This window comes from Manihot esculenta, chromosome 5, assembly GCF_001659605.2.
Source record: "Manihot esculenta cultivar AM560-2 chromosome 5, M.esculenta_v8, whole genome shotgun sequence".
Lineage (NCBI taxonomy): Eukaryota > Viridiplantae > Streptophyta > Magnoliopsida > Malpighiales > Euphorbiaceae > Manihot > Manihot esculenta.
This window is the reverse complement of record NC_035165.2, coordinates 19,522,920-19,539,268: the sequence shown is the minus strand read 5'-3', so window position 1 is coordinate 19,539,268 and position 16,349 is coordinate 19,522,920. Positions and strand designations below refer to the sequence as shown.

General features: G+C 33.8%; 1 protein-coding gene across 1 annotated transcript; it reads right to left on the bottom strand.

Annotated features, from left to right (window-relative positions):
- Positions 1 to 3,002: 3,002 nt before the first annotated feature.
- On the bottom strand, positions 3,003 to 14,471 carry LOC110615755. Its single transcript, XM_021757842.2, has 7 exons — positions 14,280 to 14,471; positions 14,035 to 14,104; positions 13,755 to 13,914; positions 12,765 to 12,846; positions 11,808 to 12,024; positions 9,272 to 9,336; positions 3,003 to 3,374 (listed from the first exon to the last, which is right to left on the bottom strand). The coding sequence occupies exons 1-7, from the start codon at positions 14,370 to 14,372 to the stop codon at positions 3,120 to 3,122; spliced, it is 942 nt and encodes a 313-aa protein (XP_021613534.1). The 5' UTR covers positions 14,373 to 14,471; the 3' UTR covers positions 3,003 to 3,119.
- Between the last annotated feature and the right edge of the window lie 1,878 nt (positions 14,472 to 16,349).

Here is a 16,349-nt window from a genome sequence, read left to right as displayed (position 1 = left end):
ATTAGGCTCCCTAAGCCTATGATTGCAAGTGTTGCACCAAATTTGCCACATATGAGTTGAAGCACGCCTCAAATATATATGGATCATATGAATATGATTTTGAACTCCTTTTAGATCCATTTGAATGATATAAGTTTGCTTTACACCATTATTAGAAATTTGTCCTATTGGATCCGTATCACCCGGGAGTTGGAAGCTTAAGACATATAGCACCAATATTAATAACGATACTGTGGCAGTTTAGGACCGGACGACCAAGTATCATATTGTATGCAGATGGGATGTCTACTACCGCAAACTCTGCATACAACTCTCACCTATATTTTTCATCCTCGAGTACCAAGGAAAGGTTGATGGTACCCATCACTACCACGGTCTTATCTCTTAATCCTATTAAAGGGTAGGAGATTCTGACAAGCCTGTTTTTATCCAAGTCTAACTTATTAAAAATATTTAGGATGATAAGGTTAACAGAACTACCTGTATCCACCAGTACCCTCTTTATCTTATACCAGTTTAGGAGGCTCTTAATGACCAGCGGATCATTTTTGAAGAATTTGATCACTTTATCAGCGGGACCAAACCTTACTTCTTGCCTGGTCCATGGTTCTTGATGGATAAATAGGACATCTTCTGCTACCCGCTTATTTTTTTCTTTACTTTTGTTAGGTCATCCGGTGATGACATGTATAATTTCAACAATTTCCAAGAATAGGGAAGAGCGGTTCCTTAGAGAAAAAAAGGGGATAAGAGTCCGACATAAACTCAAATGACAGAAAATCTAATGGGTTTTCTCGATAACGAAACTAAATGATGTTGCTAAGACTAAATTGATGACGTGGCCAGAATGGAACATGCTGTGATTGGATGAAACCTGCAAGAGAGGAAACGTGAGTTAGTGGTGGGTACCCATGACAGTCACTTCGACGCTCAAGTCAATATCTTGAAGAATAAAGAGAATACAATAAGCGACTTAGAGCTAGAATAGTATTAGAGATAGCGTAACTTTGCTTCTGGGGTCGTTCCTCTTTTATACTGTAAGAAGATGAAGATAAATATAGCATTTCTTGATAATCCGGCAATAATGTGGCTGACTGCTTGATAAGGGATATTACCAATTAATAGGTCGGTGATCCCGCAGTTACAGGCGAAATAAAAATATACTGAACTGCTTGATAACAGTGACTCTATACCGAGACTCGTCCTATTAGGGAAGGGTGAGTCTTGATAGTAACATGGGTGTTAAAGTGTCCGAGTCTCCTTTTTCTCGGGTGGGACTATGTTTTCCACTTATTAAATTCTTGTCACGTGACTTTATTCTGTGGTGACAACTTATAGTTTATTTTGGACGAATGTTATGTAATATCATATATAAAAGTATAAATTAATAAATTAATTATTATTATTAAAAAATAAATTAAATAAATTTTAAATTAAAAAAATAATTATATAATGTGACATTCTTTTATTGAAAAATAAAGCTTGCACTAATAAAGTTGTAAAACATTGCCAACTATAAATGGGGCAATTTTTTTTTCTTCATGGATTATATAAATTTAAACTCTAAATGAATTGGATTTTATGTAAATCTTACATTCACCCTATGTTTCATATATATTTGAGTTAACAAACTTGTTCTCTGCGAATAATTGAATATAAAAAGTTGGTTAACAGATGAGTTTTTTTAAATAATTTTATATTCTCTTTTTTTTAATTAATAGCTTAATAAAATTTTTAAAAATATATATTTTTTAAAAAAAGAATGGAAATAAAGACATGAAAAGAAATACATACAAATAGAAAAAATTAAAATTTTAAAGAGATAGAGATAGAGAGAGGTAGATAGAGTCAGAGAGAAAGAGACATGAGAGAGAAAGAAAAAGAAAATGAGAGAGGTAAGGAGTGACTTTATTTATTTTTGACCAAAGAGTCACTCTAATTATCTTTGTTCTCTCAAGTCTCTCTCTTTCTCTCTCTATTTTTTTTATTTATTTAATTAGCTAAAATGAATAAAAGGAGAAAGTTTAATTAAAAATAGAAGAAGATAGTGCTAGAGGTAGAAATTTTTTTTTTTCCATTTCTTAAACATGTTTTTTTATTATTCCTTATATCTTTTTTTTTTGTGTTTATCATTTTCTCTTTTGATTTTTTCCATATATATTTCTCTTTAACAAATATATATTTTTGTATTTTTTAAATTTTTTTATCACTTTGTTTCTTGATAAAAAAAAGAAAGAGAAAGAGAAATGGACGGGAAAGAAAAAAATCAGAAAGGTAATGTTTATTAGTTTCTCCATATCTTTCCCTGCCCCCTCTCCTTTATTTTTTTTTTAAATTTTGTATGTATTTTAAAATTTTAATATTTTTAATATTTTGGATTTGATTCTATTATATATATAAATGGTGATATGTAGTTTTAAATTTTTTACATTTATAAAGGTTTATGTCAATTATTATTATAATAAATGATATAGAATATATATAAAATATCACATTATCATTTAAAATCATATCATTCATAAAATTGATATGCATACCAAATTACCTATAAAAATATCATATTATCAGTGTCACATTATTAAATAGAGTTAATGTGGTTATTTATATAATTAAATTTAATGCGGTGTAGTTTACTATTTACTGTTTATGGTGTTAAAAAATAGATATATATATTTTTTAAATATTAAAAGTGTGAAAATACAGAAATATTAAAGTGTGATTTTGTCTAAAATTTATCATTAGATTCAAAGGCACTACTACTTGACTAAACGCAATGGAAATCTACTTTGTTTGCTTTTTGGTTCTCCACTACAACGGCAAACGTGCCCTGAGTAATAATTATTTAGACTAATGAAGTTTGTTTCAGTATATTAAATAAAAAAAACCCAAACTACCATCTAAAGAAAGAAAATAGCTTACAATATAAAATGGAAGGTGTGTATAAAAAGGGAGCTCCTATTTTAAATTAGTGATGTCATCCACCACAAACTGCAAACAGCCGATTAATCAAGTTAAATGATATATTGATGTGGGAACATAAGTCCTATTTTAAATTAGGCTCAGCACAATCAAACTCAATTAAATGTTACAGCCACGTAATTTACTTGGGAACATAAGTCCTACCATGTAAAAGCTGGCAACACATATGATGGATATGCATCATACTTCGACGCAAGGGCCTTTACAGAAGACATATCTGCTGCTTCTCCAAAACTGCCAATTCCAAGTTCAGTAGCATGAATCCCTCCAGTTATAAATGCTGAATGGATCCCAGCCGCATTTGCACCTTTAATGTCATGGTGAAGGGAGTCACCCACAGCAATACAATCCAGAGCATCCACACCAACCATGGCCATAGCTGATTTGTAAATTATCTGTCAAGGATTTTGAAAATTTCACATTATATTAAAAGGAGAACAAAAACAGAACTAACCAAGGATAGAGCTGCAAATATGAAATCACGATGAGATTAATAGTCGCTAACTTATTCTAAAGGTCACTGAAAAAACTTGAACTTGTCGCATTTTGTCACTTTTATTGCAATTAAGGTACTTTCAAATGATTTTTGGGAAGATTCTAATGAGAATCTCACTAGAAATCTAGCATGAGATCCAAATTTACATCGCATTGGAAAGCAAAATTTATTCGTCTTATCAGTTATCAGATTAAGAATTATACTAATGTTATCACAAATTAACAAATTATGACTATGTTACAATGGCTAGAAACAGATGGAAGTACTCTAATAACAGCAAAATTGAAATTGAGTGATCAAATTCTAACAATGAGGTTTTGTGCTTTTGACACTCAGCTCATGTGGTTGAATTTGTCACAAAATAGTACCATGACCTTTACTCTTAATACTCTTTAAGAAAAGATACTCTAATGCCATTAATAAAATATTTTCTTTTCACTAAAATTGTTAATTCAATCTTTAAAGTTTTCATATAATTAGGAGACCTAAGTCTGTTTTCTTGAATATGATAAATTACAAGATAATCCTTGAGGAATACCATAACCACAAGTCATTCCCTTTATTTTTTATGAGAAACAATATAGTTCTTGAGGTATTATTTCATCAACACATTATTCCTCCTGTTAAAAAACTTAAAAACACACTCAAAATGCCATTAAACAGCAAAAGATCCAAATACTCAATTGAACATCTAAAATTTAATGCCATAAATCCCCATAGGAAGGTGGAAACAAATGGGAATGTACCAAACAACACAGAGAACATCAAACTATACATCAAAACTGCAACAACATTAGTTGAGAAAATACGGCAAATCAAACCTAAAACTTTGGCATACAGTTAACAGAAATAATTGACATTAAAATGACGGAACGATCAACCCAAACATGAGCAGGACCTAAAAGCCCATAAAAAATCATAGGACAGAAGAATCTATGTATAAAGTGGGGAAGATTGAGAGACAAAAAGATGGTATAAAACAGCCCAGAAAGCAAAAATCTCAAACCAAAAACAATAAAATGGCAACTACAGCTCTCAGACCCAACCAATTTGGCTAGACCACCACCATCACTTGCTGATCCCTGTAACCTACTACTAACCTTAAGTGCAAAGAAGTAATTGATGGTATTGGAGTCAAAATCAAGATCCTAGCTGGAGTTGTTGACTAAGTGACATCACGGATGGGGATTCTAAGTGTTGAATCCCACATCGATTGTGGAAACCCAAATTTAACACTAAGTATCGACTGTGGAGGATCTATGGTGGGATTACAGAATTGAAGATGAGGTGAGAATAATTAAGTGGGGAGAAAGAGTGAAAAGCTAAAAGGAAAAGAGAGAAAGATACGGTTTCTAAAGGGGATTGGTAGTTCTCAAACACAATTAAATCATATCTATGTTCTTGATTATGATAAGCTCCTCAATTCCATAAGCAAAAGCTTCATAATGACAATAAATACAACATCAGGAAATAGGGGAACATTCTCCAAGAAGGGAAGATGGGAAAACAATTTTACATTCTCACAAACCTTGTAATGGAACAAACAGAGTTGTGAAACGGAGAGATATAACAATGGAGAGAGAAAGGCCAAAGTGGGAATGACTCTGTTTACAGTTATCCTTTCTAATTATTTGAGGTTTTCATCTTTTTTTCTTTTCTAATATTGCACTAAAGGTCATTTTTGACATTTTACATTCATTAATGGCAATTTGAGTGTGCTGTTTAACAAGGCTAACGACTAAATTGTGTTTCACAAAAAATGATAAATTTTCACTCATCAGTCTTAAACTCAGTGCATTGTAATATTACTGTTTCTAAACTTGAACTTGTGACATAAAATCCTCTTATCTTAATATGGTGAACAATAAACTCCCTCTTAGAGTTATCAACAATTTTTCGGATGATATATTGATGTGGTTGACATTTTAAAAATAAAAAGAAAATTACCTTATTCCCCATCCTCCACCATCTCCCCTTCTCCCTGTCACGGCCTCCCTCTCCCTCTCTCTTATATCTATCCTTCCCTCCTCCATCTTCTTCTCTGCTTCACCTGGTGGCACCTCCCTTTTCCACTCCCATCCCCTTCTTTCATCTTCTCCCTTCATCCCATAACACAGCCCCTTCAAATCATAACCACAAAGTAGAAATCTCTCGTTTGATTCAAGCAAATGCTTGTCCTCAACTGTTGTTATAGATAATAGATAGGGCAAATCCATAACAAACAGATAGTCTTGAGGTGTTAAAAAACTCCTTTTAGTGAGCTCCTTCCCTATCAATCATCCCATGATGCAATCTGCAATCTGGGACCATAACAACTACACATCCACTGCAACCTCACTAAGAAGTTCAGATCACCATAAAAAATTTATTTTGCATACAAACATTGCATGTAATTTGATTCTAATTTACACATATACAATCTTAAAACACTAAAAATCCACCAAAGGAACAACAATTGCAAATGGAAGAATTGTGAAAAGCAATCCATTAAGAAAGAAAAGAAAAGTAAAAACAGAGGAATCAAAATTGTTCAGGTTTGATCCAGCAACCAACTACACTCCAATTTTGTAATTCCTCCTACTCGTTTCGTCAAACAACTTTTCCCCTCGCATTTCGTGGAATCCAGCAACTCTATGCCCCTTTCTATATCCCAATTCCACAGCAGCCCGTGTCGCCTTCCCATATGCATTTTTTTTCCTTCATCCTGTACATGACCTGCTTCCTACCAATTCTAGGCACTCAAAAGCCTAGCTCCTCAACTTTCTCTTGTATGGACTGTGCTAGGAACGCAATTAAAAATCTAAGAGCTATGCATCAAGGCCCAAAATCACACATGTACAGAATAAATGTGAGAAAGAAGGATCAAGTGCAGAAATAACTGGAACCTTCTGGAATTGTGCAGCTGAAATTAGTTGGCTAGAAAAGTAACCTGGTAGAGGGAATTAAGGAGGAAATGCTACCTGGAGATGCTAACAAAATTGGAAGATCAAACACTTCTATATGGGACAGGAAGAGGGAGAAGAAGTGGAAGAGGTGTGAAGGAAATTACTGAGAATCGGCTGTGAGCTTGAGGCAAAGTTCCTTGCATAGGAATATTTTCCTGGACCTCTCTCAGAGGGTATTTTATCTGTCATTTTTGTATTATGTGAGTGGCAGTGACAACCATTGTTGAATGAGAAGTGAATTTAACTGCACACTCCTATTTAGTTCTAATTCTACTTCAGCAAATCCAATCCACTTCTAATTTCTCCTTGTTATTGTTTCTTCTTGTTTTCCTATTGTTGTCTCATATGGAGAAGTATTTGGTAGAAGAAAAGATATTTGTAACTGAAAAAGGCTTATTAAAAAAGGGGCACTCCACCATTATCAATATAAACAAAATTCATTTCTTCATTTACAATCTGTCAAATTACTATTTCGTTATTCCTAACTCTATCAGATTTTCTTCATCCCACTCAACTTCTTAGTGTAAATCTATTTACACCTTAATCAAAACCAGATTCTTGTTTTAAAAAATCTAGCAGAATGTATTTACAATGAAAGGTAAGACTTTGGCTAGTTAATGAGTAAATAACCTGGTATCCAAATTCCAAAGTTATAGTGGTAATGGGGATTGAGGTTCTTAAATTGATGGCTTGGACCAAAGCTAGCATATTTGATACAAGAGATCTTAATTGGAGATGGTAATGGGTATCATATGTAAGGTTCTTTAGTTAGGGACATGGTTTTAAATAGCGGCCGTTACGTTACCGATATTTACGTAGTTTTAAATAGCGGCCGTTATGTTACCGTTATTTACAGATTTTGGAGAAGGTCATTGCCGTTAAGGCCATTATTTAACGGCAATAAAATTTTATTAGAGTAACGACCGTTACAGCCATTACATAACGGTCACGGCCGTTACAAGCCGCGACTTAACATCCGTTACTTTCTTTTCTCTGCAGGAATTTGCAGAGAATGTTATCTTTTCGCTGGGACAGCCTTCTTCATGTGATGTTTGAATAAATTAAAGCCTGAAAACTCTCTTTTTAGCCTTATCACTTCATTTTCCCAAGCCAAATTGCCAAAGCTAAAAAAAAAAAAAAACATTTGATTTCCCTCAATTCTCAAGCTCTCTTCTCAACTTTCTCCTAAATTTCTGTAAGCTTGACTACTAAAGATTGCAGATTCCTCTGTTCACTTCTTCAAGAATCAAGAACTCTATATTTTAGAATGGTTTCAAAATCTATTGTGCAAAAAAATTAGTTTTTATTTTTTTTTTTTTCAATAAATGGTAGACATTTTTTGAATCATTGTTGTAGTTAATGCAAAAATAAAAATAATTAGAAGTTAGAATATTAGATAACTTTGATTACAAATTTAGAACTTAAGTTTTTATTATTTTTCAATAATTTTTAGTGTTTTTTTTAATCCCTTTAGTTTTTACTTCGGAGTGAATGTATAAATAAAAATGATTAGAAATTAAAATGTTTGATAATTTTTATTAGAAGATCAAAGTAGGTCTACTCAAGAGCTTGCTAAACGCTTATTATGATGGTAATTGAGGTTAATTATCATGTATGATGTTTAAAAGTTGTAAATTTTGTATTTATTTGATATATTTATATTTATTATTAAGTTGTATAACTTAGTTTTGATTGCACCTTTAAATATTTGTTAATTTCATTAATTTTGTAAACTTTTCAAAAAAATTTATGTAGCGACAGACTGTTACCGTTACGTTATGACCGTTACAGGTCTGTTTCCGTTATGCCACGACTGCGATTTAAAACCATGGTTAGGGATGTGATAATGAGGCTTCATGGCCAGTGAAGAATGGATGAAAGGCAGTGGGAAATGCAAAACTGGTGGTTATCAGCCCTATAATTATTTATAGAAAAGCAAAGGAATGCATCAGAAGGCCAATCCCTATTTGTTCTTTTGTCAGGTTCCATCTAGCTCCCCTAATTCCTCAACTCGCGAGGTAAAATTCATTTTTGGCTCTTGACTCCCTTTGTTATGAACAAATCTCTAGAACTAATAGACCTCTCTTTTGATTTACTATACTGTCAATTAAGAAGGATATGGAAGATGAAAGGTGGGCTTAGAGGGAGAGATAGAGCAAGAGAGAAGAGAGAAGGAGAGGATAGGAAGAAAGTTGGAACATTATTTGATGGCATTTAAGTCATTTCAAATCTTTTTCATGATGATACGTCATTATTATAATCAGGAAAATTTGTTATAATTGGTAAGAAGGGGTTTATTGTTTACTAAATTAAAAGTTGTGCAGGTTTTATGTTACAACTTGAAATTAAGAGAAAATGCTTTATAAGTTTAGGAACCACAAATGAAATTTACCCATAAGAAGAAAAGGATGACATATGATTTTTGACATACCTCAAAGACTAACTTGTAATTTATCCAAAAAAATTATTTCATTACTCACACTGCCATATCAGTAAAATTAGCGATGTTAGGGCATTTGTCCTTAAATGGTAACAAAGTAAGTCTTGGGTGCCATTTGTCAAAAATTGAGCAACACGCCACTAAATATCAAAACGTGAAACCTCATGATATTTTGCACTGTGAAACTCATGGTATTTTGCACTTTCTCCCTAAACTATTTAGCTGTCCTGCATTGATAACCATCATGGGAAAGAAGTATACATCCCGATGAAAATATAATTTTACATTCGCAATTTAGAGAAAAATATAATTTCACATTTGCAACTTAGAGAAAAGAGATGGCCGGCTATACAAGTACAAAAACCAAATAAATAGGGAGAAAAAAAAGAGAATAATAGATGATAGCTTCACCTTATCTGGCTTGCCCATCCATTTAACTTCACCCCCAAGCTTCTCATATTTTGCAGCCAATGTACCTAACAAAATCAATGCAACTTATATTACAGGAAAGTTAACCACCAGAAATCTGGAATTGCCACCACAAAATGGTTCATGTTAACAGGTCTGAGTTGTGGGTTCAGTTAAGAGTAAATCAACAAAATACAAAAGCCAACAACCAAAGGGGAGACAAACTAAAAAATTTGTGTTTCTTTTAAGATATTAATAAGCATAACTTGCACATCCAACCACAACTATTCAGTCTCAAGTCGCAAGAGCAACAATGACAAAAAAATTTAGACAGGTAAAACTGCTGCAATGGAAGCATAAATGCGTCCTAAAATTACAGAAGTAACATTTTTTTTAATAAAAGAATAAACTCCATTGCGACAGAAGATAAAGATGTGTACACGTAAGAGGATAAACATCTTCCAACCGTCAAAGTTTACAGAAAACGTGCTTAGATATCCTGCTGAAAGCTAAAGAGACATAAAATTTTAACTTTGTTGGAATGTACAAAAGCACTAGAAGAAGCCGAAAAAGAGAATCCTATCGTAGAACCAACTACATATACAAGGATTAATCTTCAAAGCTGCTTACATGCCCCCCCCCCCCACCCCCAACACACACACACACCAAAAAAAAAAAAAATCAATAGACACCTCATTAATGAAGAAACATAATCTGCATGCATGCTCACCATTTTGCCCTCCCAAATTAGTAAGAAGTGCTCTTAATTATACATACTTATATACTTTCTCTCGAGTTAGAAGATAGATTTGAAAAGCAACCATTTCCTCCGGTAAAAAACATTTATATTTATCTTAATACTTTCTCTCAAGTTAGAAGACAGATAAATACCTATAAACTTTATAGGTATTTATTACAGAAATTCATCTGTACTAAAATCCCACACCATTAAAGATGCAACCAGGTCTAACTCAATGAGGTCCAGGCACTTCCAGAACTCTAAAAAACATAGTAGGTTGTTGAAAACTGTACTGAAATCAATCCATATATATTGAAACTATGCCAAAATAAACCAAATTATTTTGGTTTGCAACTTTGCATCTGATTCCATCTTTGGCATTCTTGCTTTCCTCATATTCCTTGACCTGAAAGATTCTTCACATTGCTCCAAAAACAGTATGCCAAATAAAGTGTTAGGAAGAGTAGGTTCCTAAACCAGTGTCATTAAGTAGGCTGAATCATTTGTTAGTAGCCTGTTAGTTGTTAGTTTCTTAAGTCAGCATTCTGTTGCTAATATTTAGGAAAAGTTTGCTGTATAATCCAACTAATCACCCTGACAGCAAAAGCAACATTTCCAGTTACAGTCAAATAAATAAACTTTTCCACAAGTCTTCTACAGCTCTCAAGATACACCTCTTTTGGAAAGTGGATCCATTAGAGCATCAATTGGTTGGCTTGGCACTCAACATACCATCTCAACAATAAGATCACTAACATATTCTCTTATCAAAAAAGTTAATCATCATTCTTTAGATTTGCTACTTAGTTCTAAGAAAATTCAAAATCAATAAGATCAATACATACTCTAATTACGAAAAGGAATATCACAATTCACAATTTAACTTAGCCACTCAAAATACTAGTAAGTTTCCTAAGTCCCTCATTGAAAAATGCCAGCTAATTTTTTTTCACGTGACTAACGATAAGCATTATTACAACAAAGCACATGTGAACACTGAGGAAAGTGTTCCACAGCCTTTGCATATCAGCAGATTATTTCCATGGTTTGAGCCTCTGATCTCCAACTTAGAGTAGAGGAGACAAATGTCTACAGATATGAATGTTGAATCCCACATCGGTTTGGAATAGGAGTAATGTACCTAGAGCCTTAGAACTCCTCCTCTTTGAACTAACTTTTGGGGTGAGTTAGACTTATTCCAAATTTAACATGGTATCAAAGTCTCCCATCCAATATTGGGTCTCGCATAAATATGCCATACTTCAATATAATTCTGGACATGAGGGGATGCCACATCGGTTTGGAATAGGGTAATGTGCCCCTTATAAGAACCTTCAACACTCCTTCCCTTAAACTAGCTTTTTTCTGGAGTGAGCTAGACGGACCTGGCCCAAATTTAACAATGAACTAGAAAGCAAGACTAACTTTTGGCATGCTAAAAGAAATGGCCATATCTGCTACCAATCTGTTACTAATAGCATATGAAAATTTTATGTTTTAGATTGTTTGCAACGAAGCCCATTTCAAGGTCTTCGTCAAGTAGCCTTAAGTTTCAATATGAGCTGCATCATTCATTAGTGATGCTTCAACAAAGGACAATTCCTGCCCCTTCCCTCCAAACACACAAACGCAGAAGTTCTCAAGCAAACCTTTGCAAGCCTTCATGATACATGAACTTACAAGATCTGAGACGTCTGTTTCTAATTCTAAAATAGAACTAATGTTCCTATTGATGTTCACAGTAATTTTACATTTAAAACATAGATCTTATACTTGAGAATAAGGTGAGAAAATCTTTACCAGGCATAACTCGTAAGGCTCTTGCCTCAACAGTCACAAAGTCTGGATTGGCTACTACCATAGGAATTCTTTTAGCAGCACAACGCTCCAATATTTTCTCAAGCTCCTCAAGACTCATAGGACAAGCAGCACCAGAAGACTGCCCCAAGGCTTCAGTACCATGGGCCAAAACAAAATCAGCTTCTTCAACGTTTTCCACAATTTGTAAATCAAGGCCCTGGTAAAAAAAAGGAAATGATAAGCAAGATAATTAATTATAAATTTCATTATTCCAATAAAATAGTTTTTTCATGTCTTTGAACATAAATTTTCAATCCTTGTAGGTCAAATCAACTTCAACAGGTCCACCTGAAAAATTTCCAAACTGAACACTGGCACATTCCAGAATTCAGTAAAAAATTAGGTAAAACCAAACCACCAGATTTGGTATGATTTGAATATATAATAGAAAAATATAGGTTGCAGTGTGATCTCATGGTAGGTGCTTCTTAGTTGCATCAATCATTTGACTAACTTTATTTGCTTATTGAACACACTGTGTATTACAAACATAAGACCTTCACAATTGCCATATCAAGCTTTCCCAGCAGGGAATCCCACAGGACATATATACACCCAAGGATAAGCAGTTACAAGCCTCGCATCAATGCAAAAACATACACTAGGAAAACATACCTTCTCAGCAAACAGTGATTTGCATCAACAAGTTTGTTAAAAGTAACAATGCACCAATTTTTACATTGCCATGAATCATTATATGTTTTTTATGTTTAACAAATATGAAAAGAGCAAGGAAGAAGGATGAGATATATAGGGAGAAGAGAAAAAATATGACCAACTACATCTAAAAATTTTATAACTATAGGAAGAAAAGTAAAAAAAAAAAAAAAAAAAAAAAGAAAAGAAGAAGAAGAAGAAAAGAAAATAATAAAAGAAGAACCAGAATAAAGGGTTTACCTCAAGTGATATAGCACCCCGGTCACTCCAAGTCATGTGAATGCAAGATCTTCCTAATGATGCAAACCAGTCATCATCTCTCCTATTTATAATAAAAATCCAGAAAACAATTTTGAGGTTTAGGTTATAACAATGGAATTACATATATAATCTTTTTCTTTAAAAAAAGGCAATAAGAAAGGTTATGTGAATTCCAACAAAATTAAGTTCAAGAAAGTAGAAATTATTCTTATAAAATTTATTAATGCAAGAAAATCACAGCCTTTTATATCTACCCTAGTGGCAGGCAACATGCCATTAGTAATGGAAAAATGATGCAACAACTTGAAAATATTTTTATTTGGAATATGAGTACAAGCTAAAGAAAAATAAAACCAATTCAGCCATCAGAAGCAAGCCATGGCTTCAAATAAATTGCAAGTGGGATGACGAAAATTCCAAATTCTACTAATCACAGATAAAGAAAAAGACACATACACAGTATAGAAAATGGGAAAAGACAAGTTATTGTACAAGTTTACGAAATGCAGTCTACAACAGAGCTGAATATAAGAAAATTGGAAAAAGAAAATTCCCAACCAACTTTTACAGGTTGATTTGGCTTCAATTATGTCAAAGCTATTGAAACATGATAAACACATTAAGTATAAAAGAATTGCAATATAGAAAAACACTCAAACCTAATAATTTTGAGTGGTCATGAAGCATAACCAGACTGATTATCTGATGACTAAGGTGATCATTGCTCCCAAAACTCAATGTACTCTAGAGTTTCAGAAAGGCCAAAGTACAGATATCATTAAACCAAAGCAATAAAGCATATAATGCAACTAACTTTTTTCCTGCAAAAGAATGCAATAACTCATGTCATACAACCCCACTAGAAACAAGCATATTGTAACTAGACTTGTTTGATCTAGTAGAAAAGGAATCCGAAAAATAATAATCCATATAGATACTCATATGATAATTGCTTGATATGTAAAACACCTCTGCAAGTATTGATGTGTTAACTCCCCACTGGTGATGGCTCCCACAAATAGAGAGGGATCAAATCCAAGACTCTTCATTTTTTCCATTGTGGTCGACGCACGTCGTGAAGAATTGCTTATAATCACAATTCGGGCACCATTACTTGCAAGCTTTTTTACTGTAACCCAAACAGAGAATAGAAAGCAGTTCTTCTATCACTCACTGGAAAGGAAAAGGGTAACAAATAAGCTCATGAAATACCTTTCCCAAACATCAAAAGCTAACTGATAAAACATACACGTTGATATTGCACCCGGATAAGGTTGCTTCCCATCATGAACGACTCCAAATTGATCCAACAACCATGCCTGCAATCCAAAACCAAATTCCCAAAATTTTTCTACCATAATTGATGTTAAGCCAATATCGAATGACCTTAGAAAATTCGCAGTATGGCCAATAGAGAATGAATTAATCATCAAATTAGAGTCATTTCAGAAAAGTAAAATGAAACACAGCCGAGTTTGAAAGAATTGTATAAACCTTGAAACGGCGAGCCTCAGAGAGATGTTGAAGGCCATTCAAGGTCTGGAAGAGCTGTGCGTCGCTGGATTTGATGGAGCTCTGAGGCATCATTTTCGCTTCTTTTTCGTTTTTGGGTCTTCAGAGATGAATACTCTGTCCTTATTTCGAAGTTTATGCGCTCCGTTTTGTTTCAATTCTACCAACACAAAAATAAACAGTAATTCAATTGAATTCTAAGGGTAAAAAGCATTTTAAACCCCTGAATTCTAATGTCTGCTTAAACTCTTAATAATTTTTTTTTTTATTCCTTTAAACTCCTAATAGATTGTAGATATAGAAAATCCCTAATTTACTTGATATATCATTCATAAGTCATCTTTATTATTCAAATCTCTTTGAAAACAATTCGACCACGTACTTAAACCCTCTATCTGCTTTGAAAATTAATAGATATTGATAAGAGATTGTCATTTATTATTAATGATATGTAGTCTGCTTGTATATTTATTTGCATTTCATATATGTGCAATGGTGTATTTAATGTCATTTTTCATCATACATGCTTTACTTTGGGTGTGTGGGAAGTAATAAAGCAGTAATGGCTTCTAATTTTTTTTTTTTACCCAATCCGTAATTCTTAGTGAAACCCAAGTCGCGTGTCCTGTTGCCAAAAACCAAAGTTGTTAGGCGTGGTGGAGTAAATCGTTGACAGTGATCTAAGAAAAAATGGAAAGGATATTTAACTCAATCTCTGGTAATTATAGGAGATCTAGCTCATCTAGCTCATCTAGTTCTATCATCTCAAAAAACAAAAACAAAAATAAAGAAATATTATTAGCAGCCGACATAGATACTAGTCTACAGAATTGGAAGTTACCTCCTGTCTCCTCAGATCTTATCTACAGAACTCCTTTTAGACTAAGATCTGATTACATAGTTAAAACTGTAGAACAAGCTACCCCAGTTCATGGAAACTTACAATCGATGAGTTTATTGTCAGAAGAACTCATTCGAAAGCATCAAGAAAAATACTTATTCCTTCATATAGGAATGATACAAGTAGCGGTAAAACCCGCAACCAGGTTGGGGCTTAATACAGCCGCCATGCTCTGTGTCCGAGACAAAAGACATAATAAGTTCAGTGACTCCTTATTAGGAGTCGTGGAATCCTCTTTATGTGATGGGCCAATATTTTTCCAATGTTACCCAAATCTCACGTTGTCATTATCCGACCCACATATAATGAAAACTCTTATTTTGGATATAAAGACAATGGGGTACGACATGGTACCAGGATCAGAAAATTTAATTCTGATTTATAGGATTCATTATAAGGCAATGAATACTGTAGTCCCTAATTTGAGGGATAGTGCCACAAAGTTAGTCTCTCCAAAAGGGACGACTACTTTGTTTTTGACTAATATGTCAAAAGGGAATTTAATAGTTCCAAAACCAATCCAATGGGATCAGGTTAATTTACCTGACAGTTGGCTTCTAGAAGAAGCGGTGCCTCCAAAAAAGGAGGAATCAACCACTGTTCAATCCATTATGCAGTCCAATGAAGGAACAGTTGCTATCACCTTTAGCAGAAGCAGAAGCGTCTCTGATAGACGATCAATAAGGTCAGAACCATTACCTCCCAGGACATCAGTATCTATACCATCCCTGAGAAGTAACTCAGTAATTGGGCTCCAAAGATCTGAAGAACAAGTGGCGAATCCTGTGTATGCAAGGCCTCAAAGCCCAGCAAGGCCTCAAAGCCCAATAAGGCCCCAAAGCCCTACACCTTCAGACATGGGCTATGATGCAGAAAGCCTGATTTCAAAATCCTTCAAGATCATGCTGCTAGAAACAGAAGAAGAACCATTTAATAAATGGTTTCAAATGGAACTGCCTCTCAAAGAACAGAAAATGTGGAACAGAAAGTATGAACTATACAAAACCCAGAAGCAGGGAAGTAAAGACTTTCCTGGGTTCCTCAAACATTGTTTTTCCATATTAAAAAGACCATACCCAAACCTAGAAGATCCTTCCTTTTTAACCACCCTTGAATCTCATTATAAAACCTTCATGACCTCTCAAAAGAAA